Source organism: Rhinichthys klamathensis, unplaced genomic scaffold, assembly GCF_029890125.1.
Source record: "Rhinichthys klamathensis goyatoka isolate OS25496 unplaced genomic scaffold, OSU_Roscu_1.1 h1tg000001l_1, whole genome shotgun sequence".
In the NCBI taxonomy this organism is placed as follows: domain Eukaryota; kingdom Metazoa; phylum Chordata; class Actinopteri; order Cypriniformes; family Leuciscidae; genus Rhinichthys; species Rhinichthys klamathensis.
This window is the reverse complement of record NW_026606555.1, coordinates 1,363,113-1,380,599: the sequence shown is the minus strand read 5'-3', so window position 1 is coordinate 1,380,599 and position 17,487 is coordinate 1,363,113. Positions and strand designations below refer to the sequence as shown.

The 17,487-nt window shown below is 48.6% G+C and overlaps 1 protein-coding gene across 14 annotated transcripts in view; it reads right to left on the bottom strand.

Annotated features, from left to right (window-relative positions):
* Positions 1 to 17,487, bottom strand: part of ptprk (protein tyrosine phosphatase receptor type K) — a 229,609-nt gene that overhangs the window by 18,117 nt on the left and 194,005 nt on the right. For 4 of the 14 annotated variants that reach the window (XM_056233705.1, XM_056234489.1, XM_056236675.1 and 1 more), the window contains 6 exons: positions 15,091 to 15,102; positions 14,737 to 14,933; positions 12,311 to 12,398; positions 11,319 to 11,458; positions 11,158 to 11,175; positions 9,915 to 9,951 (listed from right to left, as the gene is read on the bottom strand). In XM_056233705.1, the coding sequence (XP_056089680.1) occupies positions 9,915 to 9,951; positions 11,158 to 11,175; positions 11,319 to 11,458; positions 12,311 to 12,398; positions 14,737 to 14,933; positions 15,091 to 15,102 (492 nt within the window). The remainder of the gene's footprint in view (positions 1 to 9,914; positions 9,952 to 11,157; positions 11,176 to 11,318; positions 11,459 to 12,310; positions 12,399 to 14,736; positions 14,934 to 15,090; positions 15,103 to 17,487) is intronic. The other 10 variants (XM_056238174.1, XM_056239736.1, XM_056238852.1 and 7 more) reach the window with 5 other exon arrangements.

Here is a 17,487-nt window from a genome sequence, read left to right as displayed (position 1 = left end):
CTATCTATCATTATGGCGAGCAAAGCAATATTATAGACGTTGTGTTGTTCCCTGCCCTCGTTACATCACGGGTGGGGACACACATCAGCTTTTTGTTGCTGTTTGGGAGTGGAGCATGCAACAGTCATTTCTCGAGGGATCTGACTGTGCATTGCGAGAAGCTGTCCGTGAGGACGCTCCGCTCCCGCCGGGCGTTCTTCGGGGAGGACGTTTCGGTTCGCGTTCCCCGAGCGGGTCTCTCTGTTGCCGAGGCTCGGAGACGGCTCGTATTTCGGGGTTCGAAAACGGATCTGACAGCGGGGGTTGGGACGGGCTCCGCCCTTTCTCAGCTTTCACATGCCAGATCTAGTGTGCTGCGATTTCCAGTTCCGAGGAATTGGTATCGTTAGTGTTTTGTTTAATAAGAAAGAGAACAAAACAAATACAAATCTTTATAAAAAGGCAGATGTTTGAGTTTTCAGTGAATAAATTTTCCAGCTCATAACTCTGTTGAATAAAGAGGAGCTTTTTTAAAGAAAAAAAGAAGGTTTTATCTAGTGCTGTTGCCAGTTAAATATTTACTGGCCAGTTGAACATTATGAGATTGAAAACAAAGAAGAGTTTGTTAGATGAACTGTATCTTAAAACAGGAAAACTCTGTATCTCAGCCTCCTCGTCGGGGACTGTGGTTTTTCCCTATCTCCACACTGAGGTGTCGAGATTGTGGAATAAACCGGTTTGTATTTTATGTGTTTAATCCCCAGATGTCTGACTATAGTAATGTTTGGGTATTAAGTATCATAGTATGACATTGCCTCGGGTTAAAGAGACGCTTGCGAGCTTTCTCTCTCCCGAGTCGGCGTTATCGTTATTAACCCCGACGTTACCCACCAGCCATCTTAATAATGAATACATTTTTATTAGGCAGCGCTGGTGGGTAGAGTATATAAGGACATGGATGAATGTGAGGGGCGACTCTCTGAGGAGGGTCGCAGCGCTGCCAGTTCGGTTGTTTCCTGCTGGTGGCCGCAGAGTGATATATATGTATATATATATAAGTTTTTTCTGATATAAAGATAAAGGAAAATAAAGATATAATTATGTCTGTTCTTCTGGACGCTCCGCTTTCAAGAAAACTAAGAAATAAACCGAGGAGGGTCGTAGGAACTAAGCTAGTTAGAGGTAGGCAAGATCTGAGGACTGTCATCATCTCTAATAAAGCTTAGACAAGAAGTCCTGTCGCAAGAAAACGAGGCTATCAGGCTTCTGAGGGCTCCTCCGGGGCAGGGACGGTTTTGAGAAATCGTTTCTCCTCGGCGACCTCTGGGGTGCGACTCTCTGAGGAGGGTCGCAGCGCTGCCAGTTCGGTTGTTCCCTGCCGGTTCGCCGTTCAGGGCACCGAGGTGTCAGCGTCCCCATACGATCCTCCGAGGAGGATCGTAGAGCGGTCAGTTCGGTTGTTCCCTGCCGGTTCGCCGCTTCAGGGCACCGTAGTGACTGTTCAACCAAGGGACGGTTTTGAGAAATCGTTTTTCCTCTGGGGTGCAACTCTTTGAGGAGGGTTGCAGCGCTGCCAGTTCGGTTGTTCCCTGCCGGTTCGCCGTTCAGGGCACCGAGGTGTCAGCATCCCCATACGATCCTCCGAGGAGGGTCGTAGAATGGTCAGTTCGGTTGTTCCCTGCCGGTTCGCCGCTTCAGGGCGCCGTAGTGACTGTTCAAACAAATCCAGAGGCCAGTCTTGAGAGACTGGTTCCCCTAGTAAATTTCTGGCAGCGTGGAAACTACTGCCACATATTTCTCAGTGGGTCCTGCACACTATAGAAAAGGGTTTCAGCGGTTCTCGTTCGCCCAGATTTCTAGGGGTCCCTCCTCTCATTGGTGGACCCCGAGCAGGCTTTGGTTATGGAGCAGGAAGTACTGTCACTTCTGCAAAAGGAGCTGTAGAAGGGGTTCCTCCTTCCAGCAGACAGCCATTACTTCATTGTTTCCGAAAGAGGATGAGGGAGGTTCCCGAGGTTTGCTTTCGGGGGCGAAGCATACCATTATCGGGTTCTTCCATTCGGCCTAGGTTTATTACCCCACACCTTTACAGTATGCGTGGATGCAGCTCTGGCTCTTCTGAGACTCCAGGGCATTCGCGTATTATACTACATCAATGATTGGTTGCTCCTAGCTCAATCTGAGTTTATGGCAGTTCGGCATCGAGATGTCGTTCTGTCTCATTAAGGATGTTGGGGTTGCCTCTCAACGCCAAGAAGAGTGTGCTCTGTGGACCACTTTTCTGGGTGTAGCAATTCTTACAGCCGTAATGGGGTATATCTAGGCCAGTCACTCACTGTGAAACAGTTTCAGACGGGTGGGTCTCATGGCAGTTGCGTCCAACGTATTACTTTTGGCCTTCTGTTCATGAGACCCCTGCAGTGGTGGCTCAGGACCAAGGGGTTTTCTCCGAGGGGAAATACGTTTTCGCATGATCAAGGTCACGCGGCTATGCCTTCGTGCTTCGGTCATGTGGAAGAACCTTGGTTCCTCGCCCAGGCCCAGTGTTGGGGGCTTCTTGTCGACGCATATTGCTATCGACGGATGCTTCCCTCACAAGTGGGGGCGATCATGAGTGGTTGCTCGGCGAATGGCGGACAACACACTGATGGTCTCGTATATCAGAGCAGATATCCTGTTGAGGCAGGGGCTGAGGCCCAGGGGATTGGAGACTTCACCCCGAGGTGGTGGAGCTTCTTAGGGAGAACTTTGGTCTAACTAAAGTCAAGTCGACCTTTCACATCGTTTGTACAACGCATTGCTCTATATGGTTCCCCCTCACGCAGCCAGCTCTTCTCGGACTGGATGCGATGGTGCAGGTGTGGCCGAGGCTGCACCTGTACGCATTTCCCCCGATATCTATGCTCCCGGAGGTTCTGGAGAGGGTTCGCCGGGAAGGGGCTCATCTGCTACTAGTAGCCCCATACTGGCCGACTCGAGTTTGGTTCTCGGACTTTGTCTCTTCTGGACGGCTCTCCCATGGAGATTCCGTTCAGGAGGGACCTGCTGTCCCAGGCAGGGGGCACGATATTTCACCCTCGACCGGAGTTGTGGAAACTGTGGGCCTGGCCTCTGAGGGGGCCAGGCTCATAGAATCCAGTCTCTCGACTGAGGTCGTTGAGACATTCTCCATTCCAGAGCTCCTTCCACGAGAAGACTGTATGCACTGAAATGGAAATTATTCTCCACCTGGTGTGGTGAGCGTCAGTTAGATCCTGTTAACTGCCCTGTTGGTTCAGTTCTCGATTTTCTGCAAGACCGTTTCTCTGCTGGATTATCTCCTTCCACCTTAAAAGTTTATGTGGCGGCTATTTCGGCCTATCATACCCCTCTGGGGGGTACTTCTTTTGGGAGAGATCCTCTGATTACTCGTTTTCTCCGTGGTACATTGAGGTTGAGACCTGCACTGCACTCTAGAGCACCGGCTTGGGATTTAGCCATTGTACTTGAGGGTCTGGCTCTGGCTCCCTTCGAGCCTATTGAAGAGGTTTCAGAAAAATTCCTCACTTTGAAAGCTTTATTTCTCCTTGCTATTTCATCTATCAAGAGAATTGGAGATTTGCATGCCCTGTCGGTTGCTCCGTCATGTCTGGAATTTGCACCTGGTATGGTGAAAGCATTTCTATACCTTAGACCGGGTTATATTCCTAAGGTCCCAGTTAATGTTGGGGGCCCAATAGTGTTGCAGGCCTTTTATCCTCCACCTTTTAATACCCCAGATCAGGAACAACTGAACCTGTTATGTCCAGTTCGGGCATTGGATGCCTACGTTCACAGAGCTGCCCTGTGGCGTAAGTCAGAGCAGTTAGTTGTATGTTTTGGGTCACTCAGAAGAGGGTGCCCTGCATCTAAACAGGTTATGAGCAAATGGATAGTCGAGGCTATATCATTGGCTTATGAAGCGGCCGGTCAGCCTTCACCTATGGCTGTACGGGCCCATTCTACAAGGAGTATGGCGGCCTCTACGGCCTTAATTTCGGGTGTTTCCCTTCTTGACATTTGTAATGCGGCAGGTTGGTCCTCTCCACATACATTTGTCAGGTTTTATGACCTTGACCTCTCCACTCCTGGGGCGAGGTTGCTTGCTTCTTAGTGTGCGCAAGGACTTCACACAGAACGGGCATTTGTCACTATGGCGTAGTGGGTATGGGGTTCCCACCGCGTCTCAAACGCAGCTCGAAGTTCCCTTGAAAGGGAACGTCTCAGGTTACGTATGTAACCCTGGTTCCCTGAGAGGGAACGAGACGCTGCGTTTGCCTGCCATACTTCCTGCATGCCCTGATCGACTTGCTTCAGACTTTTTCAGAAGCTGTCGCGGTCTGTTTTCAAGGGTGCTTTATAGTTTCCTGGTCTATGACGTCACCCATGACGTATCGGGCTTCCATTGGACTGATTTTACACGTGCTTCATGACGCAATCACGCAGAGCGTTCCCACCGCGTCTCAAACGCAGCGTCTCGTTCCCTCTCAGGGAACGTCTCGGGTTACGTATGTAACCCTTGTTCCCTGAGAAAGGGAACGAGACACTGCGTCGGTGACGACACTAGGGGAACGCCCTTCAGCGTAGCACGTCTGAATTTATGAATGAAACCGAATCCAATCCTATTGGCGTTGCGTGATGACGTAGCGTGTGACGGCATAAGCGGATGTGTACAAAAGCACGCCGGCACACAGAAAATGTCAGCTTTTGCTATGAAGCAAGTGCTCCAAGCAGGGTGAGGTGTGGCGAACCGACGCAGTGTCTCGTTCCCTTTCTCAGGGAACAAGGGTTACATACGTAACCCGAGACGTTCCCTTTCGAGGGAACTCGAACTGCGTCGGTGACGACACTAGGGGAACGAGATACCCACTATGCCACAACGAACCCGCTCATCCTAGTGTGAAGCTGTCTTCAGGCACAACTTAGGACGAAAGCACTCGTGCACCGGGTGTAGAGGGAAGGTCCAGACTGTAAAACCTCATAAATGTGTGCGGAGTGGCCCAGCCAGCCGCCTCACATATGTCATGGATAGAAACCCCTGAAAGGAGGGCTCTAGAGGACGCCATGCCTCTGGTGGAGTGAGCCCTCACGGCCATAGGTGAAGGCAAATTGCGCACCTGATAGGCCAGGGAAATAGTCTGAACGATCCAGTTGCTGATGGTCTGCTTAGAGGCGGGAAGCCCCTTCTTGGGAGACCCAAAACACACCAGCAACTGGTCCGACTTCCGCCATGAGGAGGACTTCTGGATGTAATACTGAAGTGCTCTGACAGGGCAGAGCAGATGAAGTCTCTCCTCATCCGCCGTCACATGAGGCGGAGGATGAAATGCCTGCAGAACCAAAGGCCGTGCCACATTAGATGGCACCTTGGGCAAATAGCCAGGCCTGGGGTGAAGGATGGCCTTAATGTTGCCGGGAGCAAACTCCAAGCACTCATTGGAAATAGAGAGCGCCTGGAGATCTCCTACCCTCCTCAGAGAAGTAATAGCCAACAAAAAGACCACCTTGAAGGTCAGGTTCTTGGCCTCAGCCGACTCCAATGGTTCGAAGGGGGCCTCGGCCAGCCCTTCGAGCACCACTGCCAGGTCCCAAGAGGGAACCCTGGTGCGAGTCGCAGGTCTCATCCTCCAGGCTCCACGGAGGAAACGTACGACCAGGTGATGCCTCCCCAGAGGACCATCACTCAGAGGAGCGTGGAAAGCCGCAATGGCAGCCACATAAACCTTGAGTGTGGACGGGGTAAGCCCGGCAGAAAAGCGGTCTTGGAGAAACTCCAGTACTGAAGCCACTGGGCAGTTAACTGGGTCCAAATCACGCTCTCTGCACCAAATGGAAAATACATTCCACTTAAGGCCGTATAATTTCCTCGTGGAGGGAGCTCTGGAAGTTAGTATAGTCTCAACTACTTCTGCTGACAGGCCGGCTTCTAGGTACTGTGCCCCCTCAGGGGCCAGACCCACAGTTTCCACAGCTCGGGCCGAGGGTGGAGAACTGAGCCCCCCGCCTGAGACAACAGGTCCCTCCTCAGAGGGATCTGCCATGGCGGGCCTGCCAGAAGCAAGATGATGTCCGAGAACCATACTCGGGCCGGCCAAAACGGGGCTACTAATAGTAGGCTGACTCCGTCCTGACGGACCCTTTCCAGAACTGCTGGGAGCAGAGCGATTGGGGGAAAGGCGTACAGACGCAGCCTCGGCCACGTCTGCACAATGGCATCCAACCCCAGCGGGGCTGGATGTGTGAGGGAGAACCACAGTGGACAGTGTGTCGTCTCTCGAGACGCAAATAGGTCCACTTCCACTGGGCCAAACCTCTCGCATACTAACTCCACCACCTCGGGGTGGAGTCTCCATTCCCCGGGCCTCAGCCCCTGCCTCGACAGCATGTCTGCTCCCTGGTTCTGGTCCCCCGGGACATACATCGCCCTGAGAGACGACAGTCTCCGCTGGGACCACAGGAGGATCTGATGCGCCAGTCTGCACAGAGGGCGCGACCTCAGACCCCCCTGATGATTTAAGTAAGATACCACCGACATGTTGTCGGATCTTACTAGGACATGGCGACCATGGAGGTCTGGCAGAAAGCTCCTCAGAGCCCGGAACACCGCCAACATTTCTAGGCAATTTATGTGCCAAGAGGAATGTTGGTCCTGCCAGAGACCTCTCGTAAAACGGCCGTCCATGACCGCGCCCCAGCCCGTGAGGGAGGCGTCTGTCGAAATAGATATCCGGTGACACGACGCTCCCAGCCTGGGACCCTGGGACAAGAACCAAGGCTTCTTCCAAATTGATAGGGAACGAAGGCATCTGCGCGTAACCCTTATCAAGCGGAATGGATTTCCCCTCGGGGAAAACCCCTTGGCTCTTAACCACCACTGCAGGGCTCTCATGTGCAGCAGGCCAGAAGGTATCACGCTGGACGCTGCTGCCATTAGACCCAACACTCTCTGAAAGTGTTTGACAGTGACGGCCTGGCCTAGCTTTATCCTGGACACTGAGGTCAGGATAGACTCGATCCGAGCAGGAGACAATTGTGCCTGCATCGTGACTGAGTCCCACACCACTCCCAGGAACGTGGTTCTCTGGGCTGGTGTCAACACGCTCTTCTTCGTGTTGAGTCTCAACCCCAGGCTCTGGATGTGGGCGAGGACGACATCTCGATGCCGAATCGCCAGCTCTCTCGACTGTGCCAGTATTAACCAGTCGTCGATGTAATTGAGCACCCTGATGCCCTCGAGCCTCAGGGGTGCTAGAGCTGCATCCATACACTTGGTAAAGGTGCGAGGGGAGAGTGCTAGGCCGAACGGAAGAACCCGATATTGGTAAGCTTCGCCCCCGAAAGCAAACCTCAGGAACTTTCTGTGAGATGGAAGGATGGAGATGTGGAAGTAGGCGTCTTTTAGATCTATCGTGACAAACCAATCCTCGGATTGGATTTGATTCACGATAATGGGAATAGTGAGCATTTTGAACCTGAATCTCCTTAGAGACCGATTCAGATGCCTCAGATCTAAAATTGGACGCAACCCTCCATCCTTCTTTGGAACTATGAAGTACCGGCTGTAGAACCCGGACTCTCTGACTAGTGGGGGAACACGCTCTATGGCCCCTTTTTCTAGCAGCGAGTTGACTTCCTGTCCCAACACCAGACCCTGCTCTGGGCGCACTAACGTCCAGACCACCCCGTTGAATTTCGGTGGGCGGACCTGGAACTGTAGTCTGTACCCAATTTCCACAGTGCGCAGGACCCATGGAGAAATATTCGTGAGGTTTTGCCATGCCTCTGCGAAATTCACCAAGGGAACCAGCCCCTCGGGGCTGGTGTCCAGTGTTTTGTGTAAGCCCTTGGCGGCACCCTGAAGCGGAAGACCGGCAGGGGAAAACCGACAACGACCCACAGTGTGCGAGCGCGAACGCTGTCTGACTGCAAGCCTTTGGGGCAGAAAAGACAGCGTGTGCTCGCTGGAAGCTGGCGCGTCCCGATGCGTCAGAGACGGCGGGATACTGACGCCAGCTTCCTGAGGGCCCGACGAGAGAGGGGACCTCGGTCGCTCTCTCTCGGGGGGGGCGGCCCTTGGAGGTCCCACAGGAGTTAGGACCTCTTTCCCTTCGCCTTCCTGGACTGGATGACGGTCCTCAGATCCGTCCTTCCAGCAGGCTGTGGGTGAGAGCGCTGCCTAGGGTCCCAAGCTGCTTGAGGGGGACCTCTAGAAGCGACACTCCCTCTTTGGCCCTGGCGATAGGAGCTGGATGACGGCTGTGGCTGTTTTGACCCTCTAGCAGCCGACTTCCTAGACCTCGACCGGCGAGGGAGATATTGCCTAAACGCTTCACTCTGCTTTTTAGTGTCCTGAAATCTGTCGACGACAGCATTAACCGCCTCGCCGAACAGACCGGAGGTACAAATGGGTGCATCAAGAAGAAAAGCCCTGTCCTTCTCCTTGATGCCAGAGAGATTAAGCCACAGATGCCTCTCCGTGGTTACCAGAGCTGACATGGAGCGGCCGATGGCGCGGGCCGTCTCCTTGGTAACCCGGAGAGACAAGTCTGTGGCTTTACGAAGCTCGGCAACATCCTCCCTAGTAGGACCCTCGCCCTGGTCCATGTCTTTTAAGAGGTCGGCCTGGTACGCCTGCAGAATGGCCATCGTGTGCAGGCTCGCACCAGCCCGACCTGCCGCCATATAGGCTCTGCCCACCAACGCAGATGTAGTGCGACATGGCTTGGAGGGCAACGCCGGCGTCTTAAGGGACGATGCAAGATCGGGTGAGAGGTAACTGGCTAAAGCTTCCTCAACCCGAGGCATCGTTCCATAACCATTCTCTCTAACCCCCATAATGTCACTATAGTTCAACATCGGGGGGTTAGACAGGCGCGCTGAAAAGGGCCTGTTCCAGGATTTACACAACTCGTTGTGTAAATCCGGGAAGAATGGTAGAGACCGTCGTGGAGGATGTGCACGGTGCTGCAGGAAGCGCTCGTCGAGTTTACTTCTGACTCGCTCTTCCTGCCTCTCCTGTGGCCAACTAATATGTAGTTTAGTCACAGCCCGTGTCACCACCTCCAAAAGCTCATTATAGCTGGGCGCAGTTTGTGTGTGTGTGTGTGCTTCATGCAGATCCCCCTCCACAATGCTGAGCACATCTAATTCCTCGGAATCAGACAGCTGCAGCACTGGGTCTACATCCCGAACGGGAGAAGCCGCGGAGCGGGCTCCCGAACGGGGGATAGGGGAATCTGAGCTTTCAGATGAGGATTGGGAAAGTGCCTCGGCAGTCCCGACCCCCTCTGAAAGCTCCCTTTGCGAACCCCACGATCTAAGTCGCCGCATCGCCTCGGCAGATGCGGGACCTGAACCGCGGGGAGCGCGCATCTGGCCATCCTCAGAAAATAAAGCCAGACGGGAACGCAGCACTCTCATAGAAAGAGAATCACAGTGGCCGCAAGCAGCCCCCTCGAGAGCTGCTTGGGCGTGCTGCATTCCTAAGCAAGCCACACACATCTCGTGTGTGTCCCCAGCCGTGATAAAGCGAGGGCACGGGAACACACAATTTTTAAACTGCTCACTCATTCTCAAAATAGATCAGAACTGAGACAAACAACACCAAATAGGACAAACTGATTTCAACACAACACAGAGCGCTTGCTGAATAGCAAAAAGCTGACATTTTCTGTGTGCCGGCGTGCTTTTGTACACATCCGCTTATGCCGTCACACGCTACGTCATCACGCAACGCCAATAGGATTGGATTCGGTTTCATTCATAAATTCAGACGTGCTACGCTGAAGGGCGTTCCCCTAGTGTCGTCACCGACGCAGTTCGAGTTCCCTCGAAAGGGAACCAGGGTTACATACGTAACCTGAGACGTTTTTGTTCTTGGCAATAAAGAAAGCAGTATTTTCACATTTCTCATTTACCTTGAGTTGCAATGTAATGGCTGGGCCTTTGGTATCCCTGCAAGAGAAACACAAACAAGGATTTAGTTACAACTTTAAAAGACGGAGGCAGCAAAAAATTTGAATAAATACAATCAAGTTATCTGAGATTAATTCATTTTTACAGTGGGCTACCAGGGCTTGACATTAACTTTGTTGCTCACCGGACACTCTGTCCAGTGGTTTTCCACAGGTACTAGTCGTTTTGCAAAGATACCATGGGGAAAAACTGCCATATAGATATTTTTTTTTATATGATCTCATAATTTGACAGCAGGTTTATTAGGCTACTGTCACTTTAAGACCTGACGCACGGATCCATTATACTGTTACACATGCGTTTTCTTTCTCGACTGTTTACGTTCACTTAAAACAGAACTGGCTGTGTTTACGTGAATAGTCGCCAAGACCGGCATTTGGACATTATTGTGTGTGTATTGGACTGTTCAAGCTCAATAAGCAGTGAAAAATAACTCACTTTAGCACTGAGAGACGGCTTTATGTGCCGCACTTTGGGTGTCTGTGAGCACAAAATCTGCAAGAATGAGTCAAATTATGTGCAATACACACAATCCCACGCTAAAATTCAAGCCCTGTAACAGCAACAATATTCATGTGGAGCGAATGAGACGAGTGAGCAAAGGGACACGGGTGTGTGTGTCAAAAGCTGCTGGATCTTTTCTCTTCACTAACCTGCAAAAAATCTATATTTTTGACAACATTACATTGCACTTTATTATTTCTGATGCCTTTTTAAAAGACTACAATTGAAAAATGCATATATTATATATAAATTTCAACCCGCCAAAGTGGCAAGTATGAGTGACTGCGTTACACACCGCTGCTGAAATACACACGCATTTGGTGGGTTGGTGGGTGTTAATGTCAAGCCCTGAACTAAATGATGTTTTTAATAGTTAGGTTTTTCAAGTTAGATCGACACTTGTAATCTCGACACACACCACAATTTCAAACAGAATCAAACACACACTGACATCATACCCCCCCCCTCCCAGGAAAACACACAACACCAAAATCATGAGGGTTAACTAAAACACAGGCCAGGGATGTGGACATGCATGGCATCCACGAGCAGAGTGTGAGAGCACAGAGCATGAGGAGAAGCAGCAGTGTGTGTCGTGCGGAGAGAGAGAGAGCGCATGCTGATGGATGGGTGACACAGAGAGGGTGTTTGAATGTGAATGTGCCCTACAGTGATACTTACATCCCTGTACAGCCAAATCTACCGCCCCCAAACCAACCGCACAAGAGTGAGAGAGAGCACAACAATGTCAGTGAGTCAGCAAGCACCTCCAACAAGGAAGAAAAGAAAGCTGTAAATTGTGTATAGTTGAGACAAAGGCATGCATAAAAGACCTCACATACGAGGGAGGGAGAGACGTTTCTCACACGTTCGCCAATGGAGGAGGAGGCGGCATCGCCACTTACATCAATGTAGTTGGCATTTATGTAGTCGGACGAGGGGTCGTCTTCCATTGGCTGCAGGATCACTCGAGAATGATCGTCTACAGCGCCAAACAGAGCAAAGTCAGGATAAAAACACTTGTGCTTTGTGTATGCTTGGTGGATGGTGAGCTTTCTACACATGCATTCTTAAAAATAAAGGCTCTCCAGTGAAACCGGTTTAAGCACCAGTGAACCTCATGAAAACATGTTCTGGTCATATTTCACCTCAAGACCAATACGAAGAAGTACAAATGATATATCTTTTTTTAAGATTATTTGCTTGGTGACATTATCTTCGTGGCCATTAAGCACATTTTCTCATGACTGTAAAGCGTCCAGATGTTTACCTTTCGAGAATTTGTATATTTCTACAGTAATAAAATACAATCATGTTGTCCAGAGACAATTAACAGTTTTTTTTACATTTAATCATTTAGCAGACGCTTTTATCCAAATGAGGAGAGCAATAGAAGCAGTCGGACCAGCAAGAGGGCAAAAGTGCTGGAACAAGTCTCAGTTAGTCCAGAACATTTCACATAGCAAGGGGTTTTCAGATTTATTTATTTTGATTAAATACGCATAAATTAAATGCACTACCAAAAATATTTGTAAGTTTCTGTAGCTCGAATGCACAGCTCTACTTTGATTTGGGGGGGGGGGTGTTAAATTGAAAATAATCTTACTTAAAACAGGCTTTACTTTCTTTGTGCACAATATAATGTCTTAGTCTTTTCTTTCGATGCTGCGGTGAAATATGACTCTTTCCTGACAGGTTCATCCTTAAAGCACCAGTGAATGTTGGTTTTAAGGCTTTAATGACTACAAAACTGTCTATGGACGTCAAGAAAAAGACTCTTGTTTTCAAGAGTGTGCGCAGCCAGTTCTTTAGTGAGAATATCACACACTCTTACATGCAATGATGTTCCCATATCGATTCTTCGTTCGATTTTGCTCTTTCTTTGCTGCATCCCATGAAGCAGACTGGCCCTCAAAGAAGCTCTGGAGAACAGAGAGACAGTTACAACACAGCCAGCAGAAGCTGAAGGAAGTCCTAAGAATATCCCAATTTACTCAAACTCTCATCATGTTGGACATCACACAGTACTGTGGATTTGCTCTGTGTGTATGGAAACACATATACATTAGAAACATTAGGCGGTCTCAGGAGTCGAAACAAAAAAAAGAAATTGTGCTGCATCTGGCACAAAAACTCAACTGATACGATTGTGGTTTTATAAACCACCGACACTGTTCGCCTGCAACCAGCGAGCTGATGACTGCAGAGCATGTGTGGTATAAGGCGGTGGAGGAGCAGCTCTTGTTAAAGGTGAAGTGTCATTTTGTTGGTTGTTAAAATAGTTTGGGGTGGGACAATCTATTTATCAGAAATATGGAAGACGGGGGGAAGTTTCAGTAAACCTGCGTGAAAACAATCTTTAAGGCCCCGATATACTTCAAGTGAAATTGAACTGGTGTGACGTCATTTCGAACAAATCATCATGGCGATGATGTAATAGGTGGGCGTGGCTCTGAGGCTCCGCCCTCTCTGAGGTGTAAATCTCCTCCGGTTCATTTCTTCTGTTCAGACGCGAGTAACATGAACACACTGGAGAACCGCTGTATAGTAGAAACTGAAGCTGGAATTGTAACTGAAAGCGACACTGACACTGTTTTTCATGTTTAATACAGTAAAACTGCGGCTTTACAGCAATCTACAGTATAAAGTGCTGTATAAATAAACATGACGTGACTGGAGTCATAGAGCTGGTGCAAACAATGATCCGATGCTTTCTGAACTGCTGGTTTCTCACCGCTGGCATTTTTATTGTGTGTTTATTTTGTTATTGAGAGGCACATATTTACATCAGTGGTTCTCAAACTGGGGGCCGCACAGAAGCTCTAGAACATTTTATTTTTACATAATAATTGAATTACTTAAATGTTCAATATTTGTTCATTTGTTCATAACATTTGTTCAATCCTTTTACAGTCAGCGTCCATTGCTTTAAACACTGTGAGGAAACACAGATATTAGAGAAGAGACGGACTCGCGTCCCACAGTCCTCTCAGAGCAGAGCGGGATACACCACAGAACATTTATCTTACAGGGGAAATATAATTCAACCCGGCCCACTTCCAAAAATTCATTTCATTTCTATTGCTTTCCATGTTCAAGGACATTTCCTATTGTTTTTATTTTAAAGGCACTTTTAAAGTTTGAATCACATTAAAAATATCATTTCTGCACTGTTCATTTCTGCATAACCGTCGCTGGTTAAAAAACAATCGCCGCCGTCATCATGGCCGTTTTGTTTTGGTGCACTTTTCAAAAACAAACATCAGTTCCAACTGTCAAAACAGTTTCATGACAATTTGTTCCATTTTATGAAATATAGAATTTATCATAAACTGTGTAATCAAACACCAACCAACAGAATTGATGTTCCAGCATTGTATAATTTAATATGCTTTTACTTGAAATAAATGTGTAACAGGGTTTCTGCAGGTTTCACAAAGTCAAATTTAAGACTTTTTAAGACCTTTTTAAGATTATTATAAATTAAATTTAAGACCTATATCACGAGATAAAAAAAAAAAAAACGTACAAAGGAAACGCAGAGTCTCAAAATTACTTGCAAAGTAAATTAACTTATTCAAACTGAACAGTACTGAAGACAGATTAGATGGATGCACAAAGCTGATTGGCTGTTGCATGTTGGTCTATTTTGTAGTCGTAATTAAAGTGAATTATATTTGGACTAGCGAAATAAGGAACTATAACACCACGCAATAAAAAAACAAAAACTTTCCAAAGCGCTGCGGGAGGACGTAGGAAAATTAAGACCTGTTTAAAATTATTTAAGACCTAGAACACAATACTTCAGCAAATTTAAGACTTTTTAAGGCCTTAAATTGTGATTTTTAAATTTTAGACTTTTTTAGACTTTTTAAGACCCCGCGGAAACCCTGTGTAAGTTTGAGGCTGTTTTGTGTCATGGATTGTATGTGGCGGCCCTAAAGCGATGCACACTACACAAAGGTCACGCTGAACCGAACGTCGCTCTCAGCAGAGTGACCGGAGTTGGGGTGTTCGCTAACAGCACTTCGCTACAAAGGTATCTCAAACGTCTTTTTCCTCGTAGACGAAGAATGAAAGAGAACTTGGCCGTGAGTATATCGGGGCCTTTGTTTCGCCTTTCCAATGAACCCTAGCGGAGCAGATCCGACACACAGGACACGCTCTCACATCCCGACGCACTGCTTTTTCCTCATAAGCTTGGAGCTGTGCGATGCGTGCCTCTGTGGTTTCAGCAGCACCAGCGCTCCCCAGTCTAACCTCGTACTCCTCCTTGAAGCCGTAGCTGTCGGAGGTCTTCATCAGGTTGATGTGCTGCAGCAGGTCTGCCACCCGGATGGCGGGGTGCAGCTGTCCGGTCTGGTAGGGCGACTCCGTGCCCTCGCAGTGGTAGCGTGGGATATCCAGCAGTCTGCTGTTCTCCGCCGCCGCCGCCGCCGCCGCCGTGTGGTTCTCGTCTGAGGAGGCATCGGGAAAGCTTTAGGTCAACGCTCACTTTTACACATGCTGAGCTCAAACGACTCCACAAACACACGCAGAACCGCACAAATGCATATATAATCCCAGAGGGGAGCACTCTGCACAGGACAGAGGCGTTCCTTCACACACACTTACCAGTGATAGGCACTTATGGGGCAGCGGGAGAGAAAAGAGTTGTTTAGTTCAGCGTCAGCTCAAACACACGGGTCTGTAGTACAGCTGATGGGGTGATATGGACTGAACATGTACACTAACATGTACACAGGACACTAACACGGGGGTGGGGGGGGGGGGGGGGCACAAACAAAGCCACTCTCGACATCACACTGAGGGTATTTTCCAGTCTACGTCACATTTCACATTAGCTATAGTTTTAGAGGAGATGTAGAAGCCGCATCCATTTGTGCTGCACCACACACTGAATATCAACCACAGGACATGAGTTGTAAGTAACCCCTGTTAGTAACAAACGAGTGCACATTTTAGTGTGGATTCTGCCCAGTTTTTAACTTCTCTTCATGGCAGACGTCAGAGAGACGCAGCTGGTTTCACACTTCAGCACTGTCTCTGCCAGAGCCGTGGCCTTAGGGGGCGTTTTACTCTTCATCATCATCATCATCACAGCCTGTTCTGTCCTGTTAGCTCTATGTTTGCATCTGACACTGTTAACCCAGATGACTGGATTCATGTTAGCTTTACTTGTAAGCTGTCAGTTTAGTTTCCGCATCATCCTACGAGCTCCGGGAACACTCATAGTGTCATGTGGTCTGAGTGTGTGTGTGTGAGAGAGAGAGAGAGAGAGAGAGAGAGAGAGAGAGAGAGAGAGAGAGAGAGAGAGAGAGAGAGAGAGAGAGAGACAGTGTGTGTGTGAATGAGAGTGTGTGTGTGTGAATGAGAGTGTGTGTGTGAGTGTGTGTGTGTGAGAGAGAGAGAGAGAGAGAGAGAGAGAGAGTGTGTGCGCGTGTGTGTGTGTGTGTGTGTGTGTGTGTGTGTGAGAGAGAGAGAGAGATTGTGTGAGTGTGTGTGTGTGTGTATGAGAGTGTGTGTGTGTGTGTGAGTGTGTGTGTGTGTGTGAGAGAGAGAGAGAGAGAGAGAGAGAGAGAGAGAGAGAGAGAGAGAGAGAGTGTGTGTGTATAAGAGTGTGTGTATAAGAGTCTGTGTATGAATAATGATGCTTAGGTAAAACACACAGAAGAGTGTTTCCCAGCTGATTCTGCTTCCAGAATTTACATTGAACATCTATTAGTCTTTAAAATGTCTAGTTTATGTACATCTATTAATGGAAATGTATTAATATCCCGTGTGAAAAAGAAATTCACTTTAGCATGCTTTTAAAAGAGTACTGTACTTACGGAAACACTACTAGACTAGAATATTTAAATTTTCACTGTAAAAAACATATTTTTATTAAGTGTCTGCAAACATTACAGCATTGAGAGTGCAAACTGTTTTCGGACACTTAATCGCATGTTATTTACAATTAAATGAAACCATAGTGTAGTTTAAATTCATATTAAATGCATTTAGCTGAGAATAAGGCTCAATCCCAATTCACCCCTTGCCCCTACCCCTTATTTTCGAGTGTACCCCTTGGCCCTTAAAACAGAGTTACAAGGGCCAAGGGGTTGAAATATTCCCCTACGAAATGGAACGACCCTTCATGAACCCGATCCGTCATCAGTCGTCGGCGATGGAGTTTTTACAGGATTTCTCCATAACAACGACTGACAATCAGCGCAGCTGCTCTTAACTCTGAGGAAACATGATGCTTATAACGTTCCTTCCTCGAAATGTATGTCTTTTCTGTTTCGGAAATGTAATTTATTATACAATTTCTTAATTTAAATGACTATATCATTATTATAAGAGTAAATAAAGTACACGGTGGTGTCATCTGGCGCTAAATTTAAATGTTTAACCGTTTGTGAAGCCATCTCGCCGGTGATTCGCAATGTATTCTGCAAACTTTCTCGTAGCCCTCCGTTTGGAGTGTGCCTCTGAAAAATCTCCGTTTCGAGGGCTATGTAGCCCTACCCCTTCGCCCTACCTCTCGATCTCAACAAGAATCGGGACACCCTACCCCTTCGTCCTACCCCTCGATCTCAACAAGAATTGGGACACCCTACCCCTTAGCCCTACCCCTCGATCTCAACCAGAATCGGGACACCCTACCCCTTCGTCCTACCCCTCGATCTCAACAAGAATTGGGACACCCTACCCCTTAGCCCTACCCCTCGATCTCAACAAGAATCGGGACACCCTACCCCTTCGTCCTACCCCTCGATCTCAACAAGAATCGGGACACCCTACCCCTTAGCCCTACCCCTCGATCTCAACAAGAATCGGGACACCCTACCCCTTCGTCCTACCCCTTGATCTCAACAAGAATCGGGACACCCTACCCCTTCATCCTACCCCTCGATCTCAACAAGAATTGGGACACCCTACCCCTTCGTCCTACCCCTCGATCTCAACAAGAATTGGGACACCCTACCCCTTAGCCCTACCCCTCGATCTCAACAAGAATCGGGA